Raw genomic sequence first — 12,235 nt, 5'->3', positions numbered from 1 at the left:
CACTACTGCAGCAATCAATGCTGTTGTGAGCACCTTTGCAGTAAAGCTGAAGGCAGATCTAAAGCAACTCAGGCAGGAGGCTCGCTGTGTGCTTGACCTTTAGTATTGGTCTCATTAATAATTGATGCGTAGTTTCATCATCACTCATCAGAGACAGACTCAGGTTGTTCTAATGTCATTTATACTGAGAGTAGCATTTATTTGGCTGCATTATATAGCCATCTCTTACCTTACAGGATTTTGTTTAAAAAGGTTTAAAATACTTGTTAATTCAATAGCCTCGGCATTCACTTGTCCCAGTATGTTCCTTGTATCCCAGTAAAGTGAAGCATATGGTCTTTTCTATATCCCATTTTAAATACTGAAGATAATCTTGGATTAGCAGTAGAAGTCTTTGATTGACTACTCCCCCAGGTGTCATTTAATTCTCTTGAGATTATAAAATAGACAAACTTACAAAGGCAGAGTTCAAGATAGTCCACCGTTCCCGCCTTGCCACCCTGAGCTTGCACACACACACACACACACACACACACACACACACACACACGTTCGTCTAAGTAGCTACTAACAGCTAGACAGACAGGCCCAGCTGTCTCCCTTGGGCCAGCCTTTATAATGAGACAGAGATCTGCTTAATTGGCTCCATCTAATGAAGCAACAGAAATGCAATCTTTAGGGGCCCTACAGCCGAAAGGGTTCTCTCCACATTTTTGTCTAAACAACTATTGGTCTGTGTCAAACGGGATGTTGTGAGCCAGGCCTAGCATGACTTCACAATCCTACGTGAAGATGTGTCATTGCTGAGAATGTCTAAGCCTACAGAGTGGTATGTAGTACATGTACTAATACATGTATGGTATGATCAATATTATTTTGTTAATAAGGAGAAGAGTAAAAACCAGACTGACAGCGATTGACCTGGGCCTGCCTTCTAAAAAGCATGTGACAATGACAATGGAGTGTGCACTGTGTGGACTCTTTTTTCTCCCAGAATTGCTCTGACTCATCTCTTATTCAGGCTTGTTTCGTGGCAGTGATGGACTGCGCAGTAAAAGTGGAACCTACCATAATTTCTTGTGAAACACTCCCTATGCTGTCTGCTGTGCTGCAGATACCGATGAGCTGAATGGACACCACCATCACAAAGATAGCACTCAAAATGCAAAGGGATTCTTTCTGCACGGTAGCTTAAAATTACAATTTACATAGTTGTATCATACACATAATGTAGAGTCAGTCATTCACCTGGTTAGATTTAGTGTAATATAGTTGAATCCATATAATTAGATAATGCACAGTAGGTGTGTGTGCACTTCTCTGTGGTCTAAAAAGCCTGATTAGCTAAAAAGAAAAAAAAAAAAAACTGTGCCAGTGCCATGATGTTACAGTAGATAGTTTATTTCTAGGCCACTCTAACATTTCCTCCCAGACATCAAGCTTAAAAGGCCAGAGTGTAGTTGCTCTAAATTTGGGGTAATTTGATAGTTTGTCTGGATAAAAGTCTTGGAGTCTTTGTAAATGGCCCTTGTATTAATGAATGAACAGGCTTCCAGCAGTCTAGTGAGAGGAAGAGCTGGTTGTTGTTCTGAATGTTTTAATACTAATACATGTACTAATTCAGATTTGATACTTATTCGTAAACTATGCTTTAGTGTTGTTGTTTAGCAGCGCTTTCTGTTAAGTCCCAGTACGTCAAGAAAACTGAATTTTCTAGTCACAGTACGTTTGGTTTAGCACTGGTTGGATCTAATTTATTTATTTTTCAATATGCCAAAACATGCATTGTAATGTGTACCCAGTCAAAGCTAGAAATATTATTCCTATTGCATCCTTCCCCCTTCCACGGAGGGTGGCCATACCATAAAGGTCAACTTTAGGTTGGAGCAGCATATCTGTGCCTCTATGTATGTATGTGTATGTGTGTGTTTGGGCCAACATAGGGGCCATGCAAAGTTCATGGACGAAAGTGAGATGACCAATTTCACACCTAGCAGATGCTTGCACCAGTGACCTGCAGTGACAGGTGCAGGGTACTAATTGGCAGTCACAGAGTAGTGTGAACCCATAGTGGGTGAGGGAATGAAGGAGGGAGAAAAGGATGAGAGGAAAAGCTAAGTGGTACCAGTGGTAGGCATAAATTGGCACCATACTTGCTGTTGCAAACCATTAAAACATCCATGGCAGGAAGAGTGTCAGGTTTAGTGATTGCATGGCTCAGGTACACACAGTACTGGCAGCGTTATGCTTTTTCTTCATAGTTCGCTTGAGCTTTTTCTTTCCTAAAAAAGCCATTTTATGGTTGATAAACAAACAGATGTTGCCTGTGAAAAGTGATCTCTAATCCTGTTCTGTTTACATTTCCATAGCTCTGACGGGGATTCAGTCTGGTTCCCACTTTCTTTTTGATTTATTCATTTCACAGATCCAAAGCTCACCTTAGAGAAAACAGGAAAAAGAGCAGGGTGATGACATGGGTGAATTGTGTGATCAATATGTTCATGTGCATCCGACGATTTAAGATAAAACACACTCTGCAGTGCAAATGCCGTTCGACTCTGTTCCCTGGTTTATTGATCTCATCCCTTGGATCAAAGGGCACTTATTACTTTAACCAATACAGGTACTTGTTCTGCGCTCTCTGCCTCAGTATTGTCAGCCTTATGAGGACTGTTTTCATCATCTCCATGTGGGCTCAAAGTCTCTTCAGCCCACAGGGGAGACGATCCTCAGAGGCCTCATCATTACAACCAACAAACAACATGCTGATCCAGGCAATGCTGCACTTTATTCCCATTTGGTTGCATATAGCAAAATGAAATTGAACACACCTCTGTTTGAAAACTAGACATTTGCACATTTATGGTTTCCCAGTTATTAAGAGATATTTGCAGTGTGCAATTTATTTATACATACAAATGTCATGCAGCGTGTTAGTTAGAAACATGAACATGAATATATTGCTGTACAGCAATGTATTCTAATATATCAGGCCCTTCAGTTTATCTGTGTTTGAATTAAAAAGCTGTACCTCTCAAGCTTTAATCTCCAAACTGGATCGTAAGCAGCCATACAACATTTCTGCCCCTATCTGCTGACTGTGTTAGAAAGAGGCTTTGATGAATAGATCTGCTCTCTCCCTTCCATCTCATTATCCTCCTTTATCTGTTTTATGGATTTATTGAACTCCTCAACACGCTCTGACATGCAGTCGATAATGTCAGTGGGGGGAAAGAATATGTGAGCTAGCTGTTTTATTTTCTCACATTGTTTGTTTAATTTCTTTCGTTGGCATTTGTAGTGGATTTGTGTTATTTTTGGAACGCTGCAGCGTTGTGGCGGCTTTGATTGCTAGAGAGTGATTGAAATTGAGGTACATCGAAAGAAAAAATAAGATTAAAAAAATAAGGCCTAATTGCTTTCTGCTGTTCCTTCCTGGGGCTGTGGCACAGTTCTTCAACAGAACTAGGGCATCAATATCATGTCACCTAATTCTATGAAATCTTTCACTGGTGGAGTTAGTTGAATTTATATCTTCTCAGTATAGGGAAATGACAGCCTGTCAGAAGAAGACGCACGCCTCAGTGTTTTAGCTGTCCAACACATGGTGGCATTGTCAAACAGTAGCTGAACATTTTTTCTGCGTATTTGTATGTGTGGCAACAGGGGACAGTTGCTTTAGTGAGTGACAGGTTGCTGGCATGAGTATTTATGTGTGTACCTGTCAGCTACATGCTTGTGTTCCTCAGTGTGTGTGTGTGTGTGTGTGTGTGTGTGCGTGTGTATGCGTGCAGATTAAAGGAGCTCAGGGTGGGTTTCATGTCTCAGCAGGTCACAGATGATCAGATTAACTGAAGCAGGGCTCCAGCCTCCAGCTGGATTATCAGTGGGAACCTGGACTCTGCAGGTGTGTCACAACCGCACTTTGACCATTACCTCATAAACAAAACAAAAAACAAAAAAAAAAACGTGGGCAGTTATCACACCCATCACCCATCATGCTGATAGCCCTAACTTGTACCTGGTATTTTCAAAATCGCTCCTCTTTACCTCACAACCGCATGAAAGCTCTTTTGTTGAAACCCTTTAACAGCTGTGACAGATGAACAAAAAGCAGTTTCATAAACTGCTTGAAATATATACAGAGCTCTTAAAAAATATTGTCTATACCCAGCAGACAATTAGGTGCACTAGTACAGAAAATTGCCTTACAGAATTTAATGGCTTTTTACAGATTGTCCTCTTGAAGTAGATGTTTTCATGTTTTTTTGATTGAGCCTGTTGTTAAAACAAATACATTTTAACCCAATGTTCTTTCTCCTACTTTTTTCTATAGTCAGCCATCTACTCAGTACCATTACTGATCATTGTCTTAGTGTTTACAAATAGTACAGTTCTAATTGTAAGATATACCAGAGATGCCATTTGAGCAAACTGATCACTAGCTGCAGTGCCAGCGCTGCATAGTGACACAAGCATGTGTTGATGTGCAATGAGTATCACTACATGTACTTAAAAGCCAAAGGAAGAACTGAAAAAATGTTAAAATGGTGTTATTTAAAGATGATATATTGACATACTCAGTTTCCTAGGATGCTTGGGTGTGGACGCATCATTAGCACTGCATAGCCTTTATTACACATTATAAATGGAGGTGGGAATGTTCAATTTTAGGATCTGTGTGAGAAAGATTCTTGCGATCGTTTCATCCCAAGACAAACAAACCAGACAAAAAAAAAATCTCACCTTCATCCCACTTTTCCCTGTCTCTGTGTGCCCTCCTAGCTCTCCTCTTCCCTCTTCTTGGACAACCTCAGGTGTGTCAGCAGCAGTGCTACTCCATCTGTAGGATTACAGGTGGTGAAACAAAAGCACTTAATTATTGCTGACACGATGCACTCGTATGTTGTGTGTTAGACGTGAACAAAGACGGTAGACTGTTGTTTCCAAATTACCTAGTCTTGGTCCTTTGCACTAAGGGTATTTTCTTGTTTGTATTATTGTTGTTTGTATTTGTATTTGTTTGTACTCATGTTATCATTAATAGCCAACCCAGATATGCCTGATCACAATATAATCAGGGCTGAAAAGGAGTTAGGAGCTGACTTACCTCCACAGAATTATATTTAAATGACCTATTCCCTCCCACTGTTAGCCATTGATTGCTGTTCTCCATTACCTGCCCAAATGTAAGCAGAAAGCCCTTGGCTGTCATTTCATAATGGGTTTTCAGTGTTTGCTGGTGTCCTGGAGCCTTACCCACATCAGACAGATCCATTAGTCCAAACTGATCCATTCGACCCCAAAACAAAACTGTATCCTTAAAAGGGAGCAGGATGAAGAGAAGCCCTGTCTATGTGCATCCAGAGCCTTGAGACTCTACCGGTACTGGGATCATTGAGTCTGCTTTTTTTTTCAGTCGCCTGAGCACTGAAGCGACTGCCAGACTGGCATCTCATAACTGGGGGCTTTCACCAAAGTGGTTTCTTTGTGACCTGTTATAGTTTTCACCCACAAACAGCTGTTAGTGCCCCTGGGGAAAAAGAGAGCCCTTAGTAGTAAACTGAGAAAGGAGAGATACAAAGTCAAAATGAATAAATAAAAGGACCTGTTCTTTTATATAATGAAATCCTACAGAAAAATGCAGAGCAACTTTGGGATAAAAGCTAAAGGTTTGGTTTGGTTAAGGTCAACCAATGCAGAAAAAGTGCTGGAAGTGATTACAGGGCCAGTTCCAGGATGTGTTCAGTTCCAGGGGTAATAAATGCTCTCATTATATCCCCAAACATGAATATCAAAAAACAAAAAACCCAGCTAAACAATAAGGATAAACCACATCTGGTTTATCAGCAATGACATTGCATTATTGTCATGATGTGTGTGTCGCACTGTAATGATAAAGCTTTGAGGGAGAAAAGAAAGAGGTACAGTATGAGGGAACATTGAGAGACGAGAAAGTGTGAGCGCCTTTTCAAACCCCCCACCTTCTCTGGTCAGTGGGGATATAACAGGTTCTTCAGCTATGCTCTAAGGGGATTACACATATCACAGGCTTCGTGTCAGAAAAATTTGTGTCAGTTTGTCACAGCGGCCCTCCCCTCACTCTGAAAAGGATAAACGGGAAAGAAGACTTTGCTACAGCTTCTGTGAAGGGTACAGCCATATACTGTACCTGTTGGATTTGAGCACTCAAAATAAGGCTTGTAGTTGTTGCCAATGTGGTTATTTTGTTGTAAATAGGAATATGAAGTATGTTGTTTTTAAACTAGAATCAGCTACAGCTCTTCGAGGTTTCCACTGTCCCGTAAAGCATGAAAGGTTCTTTAAGTCGTCCGATAGTCACTGCCTGTTTAATGTTGAGCCTGCATTGTTTTCACTGTGTTTTTCCTTCCTGATTGGTTTTTCTGGATTGCTGTCTGCCAATACTGCCAGTCCTGCTGCCATTGATCACATTCCTGACTGCTGTGCTAGCATCAGAAAGACATCACAGGGGCTCAGCTATGTAAAGCTTTCCCAGCTTCTCTGTGCTGCTGGAGGAAAGGGGGCTCAATCAAGAAACGCATGCACACACACATCCCAGATTCCCCAGATTCGGCACTTTGTGATTCATCAATATTGTTTCCCGGGTTAAAGTGTTGATGTTGGAAAGAATAGTAATGGCTCATTTGGAGTGTATCCATCCTGGCTAAGCAAGAGGGCATTAGCCTCCATATTAACTACGAATGGAACGGCAGGGGTAAACAATAAATGCACCTTTCCAGTGGCCTTTACGAGGACATTTACAGCTCCTCTGTCGGCTGCAGCCTATAGGCAGTCACTCTCTGGCTCCAGCAGGCCTGAGGATAGAGTGCCTATTGAGGGCAAAATGCAAATGTTACAGTGGTGAACAGGGGCCCACAACTGAAGGGCTATTTTGCAGAGGGGGTGGAAGACTGGCCCTCTGTGTCTGTGCCACCCACAGACACACAACAGCCATCACTCTGATCATTCAGCTGGGCTGATGAAGGAGGCGGGTGGTCAGGGAGAGTTTCTGCCACTTATGAAGATGGCAGGATAAAGCCCTGGCAGGGGATACTAATGCAAGTTATACATGGACCATTTGGGCTAGTGTTCCCTGTAAATGTGCTGTGTTCTGAGAAGGCAGTTATTTTTCTCAGACTCTGGGCCAGTTCCAACGGGCTGTAGCTTAGTAATGGCTCTTGTTTGAATGTGTTCACTGTTTTTGCCTTAATTGTGGCGGTAAATATCATAGGAATTACGGGAAAAAATGCTTTTGATTTTAGTTTGAGTCAGATTTTTAAGGGCTATGTCACAGCTGTGGGGGACAGCAGTAGTAGATGAATTTAACATTTGCCATGGATAAGGCGCACACAGGGTACAGCTGACTCACAAGATATTCAGATACTCCTTGTCCATCTGTGTCTGGTTACCATTATGAACATATTGATTCTTAAAATGGTATCTGTTGACAGTGAAAAGACATCCAGACGAGAGAGTGAAAACATTATTAGATGAGAATGAAATTACACCAAAGAAGTAGGTCACTGTGATTTTAAATTGTATATGGTCAGAGGATGTTTTTCCTCCTAGTATTTTTCTGTGTGTTTAGCTCTGTCATTTGTATCTGTGGCCCACAGTTGGAGTGTACAGTGGATAGTTACAGTATGTTGTGTATGGGCAGAAGAAATGTTCTTCCTCTCTCACATTGTTTGGGTGGAGTGGGTTTTTCATGTAACCATGCCAGCGTGTTTACTGTGGTAAATGTTTGCCTTGTTGTTCTCCCTCACACTCTCTCTCACTTTGCTAAAGGTTTGCAAATGGAACATCGTGTGCTTATGTATGATTTGAAGTTTGAGCAGTGGAAAGCTGAGAAATTTGGCTATGTACTATATAACAACATGGAATAAATGATCTTTTCCTGTGGTCTATCATTTCTGTCAGGAAACACTGAAAATTGCCCACACAGACTGTTTAAAAATTTCTTATTTGACCTTACTAATAACGAAATATATTCATGTTGTGAAACAGTAAAGCGTCAAAGCCTCACATTTGAGAGGCAGAGCTAGTATTTTACTTTACTAAGCGACTGTGTAAATTGTTGTTGGTTGAACTAAGCAGCATTTAGCACATAGTTTTATCCATATTGGCCAAACTGACTAAAATACACAAACTTTAAATAATGGAAAGATTTTCATTAGGGTAAAATGGGAGTAATCCATCCATTATCTATACCTGCTTATTCCTAACTAGGGTCACAGGGATCTGCTGGAGCCTATCCTAGCTCTCTTTGGGTGAAAGGCAGGGGTACATCCTGGACAGGTCACCAGTCCATCACAGGGATAATTAAAAATAGTCTGATTATGAAAATATCTGCCTCTACCCCCCTGTCCCAGGATCAGTCCTAAAGTGGAATATGTTTGTATTGACATTACTACCAAACCATAAGTGAAACTGTATCTTATTGGCAATGGTTGTGAAGATTTGAAGAATGTACTAACAGTAATGTCTCATTTTATGAGCTGTTGGACAGAGGATCTGTGTCAAATGAAAACAACCAATAATTTATCTTTGAACTCTCCCTCAGCGTTTTTCACTCCGATGCAAAGAGATAATTATCCAATCTGAATCAAAGCAGTTATTAGTGTATCCCAAAGCATAAATCATAGCGTTTCATACACAAAAGGACAACAGTACAGCCTACAATGAGAGGTTGCTATGTGAGCAATCCTGCTGAAAGGTATATTATCACCATGTAGCTATGGCTACACACCGACGGCTGGAGTGTGAATCATAGAGGTGTCTTGGTGCCTTCAAAGATCCTTTTCATAGACGGTGGCTTGCAGGCAGTGTCCGCAATGAATGGATTTCTGCTCTGCTCCGGGTGGGTGGCTCAGGCACAAGGCACAGTGCGCTCACTCTGCCTGTGTGCCTTCCTGTGTGGGTGTTTTTGTGTTTGTATGTCTGCCACCCTCTCAAAAAGATGAAGATCTGAAACCAGATGATGGCACAGCAATGCCATCAGCCATGTCTGCTGTAATCGTTGTTAGATCACTTCACTCTTTAAAGCCATAAGCCCGACTCTCTTTTATATGTGAGGCAGTGCTGCCTTCCCACAAAGCTTACCTCACCTTATGTGCTTTGAATCTCTAAATGTAGTATCTCAAATTGCATCCTTGACACCTCATTGATGATTATTAGTAATAATTGCTGTGTAATTGCAGTGTATAGCAATCAGTTATGTACAGTTCTTGCAGTTGGCCTTAATGATTTTTATTACAGCAAGAATTACTTCTGTCATTAAGCAGATGTTAGGTTCACACCCTTGCTTGGAGCTAATCAGATGCAAAGCTTCTCAACTGCTGTCCACACAGCACAGTGTTTTATAACCTATTTGTGTGTGGAAGCGTAGGTTTTTATAAAACTGTTACAGTGTGACAGTTGTGAATACATGAATGTGTTTACAGAATAGAGTAAGCCCATGGACAGAATGACTTTACATTTACTGGTGAAATTCCTTTAAATGAACAGATCTGTGTACTGTTTGAGCAGTAATGTGACACATTCCTACCTGTACTGTACCTGGGCATCATATGTCATACTGCAACAAACCAGAATAACACATTTAAGCATAAAACACCATCGTACTTAGTCAGATATATTAGTCTTGTGGCCTTAAGTGGAATTTTAATTTACTGCAAATAATTAACAATTTTATAATTTAATACTACATTAAATTTTACTCCTTGTATTGGAGTTCCCTGTACTTTGACAGCCCTCACTAAAGCTCCACCACCTCCAGACTGGACAGAAAGAAATCCACAAATCACAAATCATATTTCATGTTTGCAAAGACCACATATAATTCTGTTACAGATGACCTCATTAGTGAGAAAATCTCCCAAAGTTGGACAGAATAAAAGAGAATGTTTTACGTATCGGAGGCATGCACTGAAAGCAATAGCAACTGTGCTTCATGAAACAGCCTGTGTGACTCACAAGCTGCATGTGACCTGAGTGTGGAGCAAAAATGGAGGTTAACGAAGTGAGTGTGTGGTGTGTGTGTTTGCTGTGTGCACCCATTTTTATTTGTGTCCGTCTGTGTCTGTGATCTCTGTAGGGCGCAATGGTGATGGTGTGCTTCCCTGCAGACTCGGTTTGGGATGCCATCCAAGGCTCAGCTTCAGCACTGGCTCCCTCTCTCACCACACACAGAGTCACACACACCCACGCGGTTTCTGCACGCACACACACACAGTAACACCTGCCTACGCAATCTCTCTTATGGACACAGACACACAAGACACATAGAACATACACGCACATAGACAAAACTTGTGCCACTGTCGGCGGCTATGCATAAGGCTCCAATTAGTTTTGACACCTCTGAGGTTTTTGGTTGCAAGGTTCAGTGCTAATGTTATTCCTCTGGTATGGGCAAGGCTGAGCTGTTTGTGTGTGCTGTGTGAAACAGTATGTGCATCTGTGCTCATGTACGCCAGTTCAGGTGTGTGTGGGTGATTGTTATTGTGTGGTTTATTGTGCGTATTCTGCATATTCTGTGCATATATTCTGCACACTACTGAATATCCTTATGGGGATTAATAAAGTTTATCTCACATCATCATCTCATCTCATCTCATATGTATGAGTAGGTGTGATTTTGTGCCTGTGAGCCATAAAGGTGGTGTGGTATCAGTGACTTGCTGCAGCTTTAACACGAGGGTGTGGCAGGCAGTCCCTTCTGACTCATGACTTTTATCATTACAGGGTTGTGAATGTCAGTCCTGTTATCTGACGCGTAAGCTGCCAGCATATGTGTCTGACATTCAAACATTCAAACTCATATCTCTGTGTTTACTAATGTGAAAACAACAATTGCAAAAATGCTGTAGTGGTTTCAGATATAATATCCTTTGTGGCAGAGCTTTGTCATTGAAAGAAAAGTAATTGTAACAATATGAACAGTGTGTTTGATGCCAGGATAGCCAGGTTTTATTAGTTTTCCCTTTGATGAGACTTGAAGATTAATGGTTATTTACACTGGGAGCCAGGCAAATAACATGAGCTGTGCTTGATTAAAAGTTCCTCTTTATGTGTCTGCCAGCTAACATACAAAAGCAATGCTTTCAGCTGTGTAGACTTAAACAGGCTGAGTAGCTTCTACAGATACCTGTAGCATCGTGAGTGGCACTCTGGGGTTTCAAGCCTTTGTGTTAATGGAAATAATCTATATCATCATGCTTTTGTTCATTTGCATCATGACCCATGGGATGTGTTCCAGTTCTGTTCTCTGCTAAAAATAGTAAAATGTATAATTCATTATTTTATTGATTTTGTTTTTTCACTGCTTGCAGAGCTCAGACTCAGCAAGTGATAGAGCCATAATATTACATTATTGTGACAGTATGTTGACATTTTTGTGTTCACTCAAATTCATATTTTCACAATAAAAGCATACTCTGAAAAACAACAGTAACATAAATGTGGCTCATGTGTCACAGAGTTAAGGGGTTCATGCTGGACTGATGCTCTTCTTCACATTTACCACTTTGGTGTCATGTCACATCAGCCATGTCATGTCCTTTCCTTGTGCCTCTCCCTGTTATCTGCCCTTTCCCCCCTGTACTAATACATATCATTCCATGCTGCTCCCATCCTTTCAACCGCTCTATCTTCCCCACAATGTCTTTTCCCACTACTGTAGTCTACCTTTCATGTTGTTGCTTCCTCCTGACCTCTGTCTTCTCTTCCGCCCACTCCCTCTGCAATAAGCGCTGCAGTGAGGATCCATATTGGATTACTGTGTGTGGCATTAGCCTCTGGGTGACAGTGTAATTGCCTTCATCCACCAGGGTCTGTGTAAGACTGACCCCCACCAACCCTGTATTTGCATTTCCACAGAGAATACTGGAGGATTCGTCCATCACAACCTTTGCAGATTCAGTTGTGACGGCTAAACACGTAGCTGGAATCAGAGCTGATGCCTTTGACTTTGTCTGCCATTACCTTACTCATTTCCATGTCTTCACGAAATGCTGGCTGATGTCACTGTGTCCATGGCACAGGCATAGCCCAGACAGGCCAGACAATCATCTTTCAGAACAAAGTTTCGTCTTAGGGCTGACACCGTCTTTTCAGAGCTGAGAGCTACCTACTATCCCCACTGTATACGCAAACTCATCCCTCAGACACAGAAATTGTTCACAGCCAGGTTTATTGTCAAATGCTAGTTGCT

The 12,235-nt window shown here is 41.4% G+C and overlaps 1 protein-coding gene across 16 annotated transcripts in view; it reads left to right on the top strand.

Moving 5' to 3' along the window:
• The window catches only part of LOC113127388 (muscleblind-like protein 2a), a 47,565-nt gene that overhangs the window by 17,241 nt on the left and 18,089 nt on the right, over positions 1–12,235 (top strand). Inside the window, exon 2 of one of the 16 annotated variants that reach the window (XM_026301903.1) lies at positions 3,832–3,907. The exons of the other annotated variants lie outside the window; for them this stretch is intronic. Coding sequence (XP_026157688.1) covers positions 3,839–3,907 — 69 coding nt within the window. The 5' untranslated portion in view covers positions 3,832–3,838. The remainder of the gene's footprint in view (positions 1–3,831; positions 3,908–12,235) is intronic. 16 annotated transcript variants of the gene reach the window in all.

The sequence above is a fragment of the Mastacembelus armatus genome, chromosome 2 (genome assembly GCF_900324485.2).
Source record: "Mastacembelus armatus chromosome 2, fMasArm1.2, whole genome shotgun sequence".
Lineage (NCBI taxonomy): Eukaryota > Metazoa > Chordata > Actinopteri > Synbranchiformes > Mastacembelidae > Mastacembelus > Mastacembelus armatus.
Note: the sequence above shows the minus strand (reverse complement) of the source record. Positions and strands in the feature narration are given on the sequence as shown.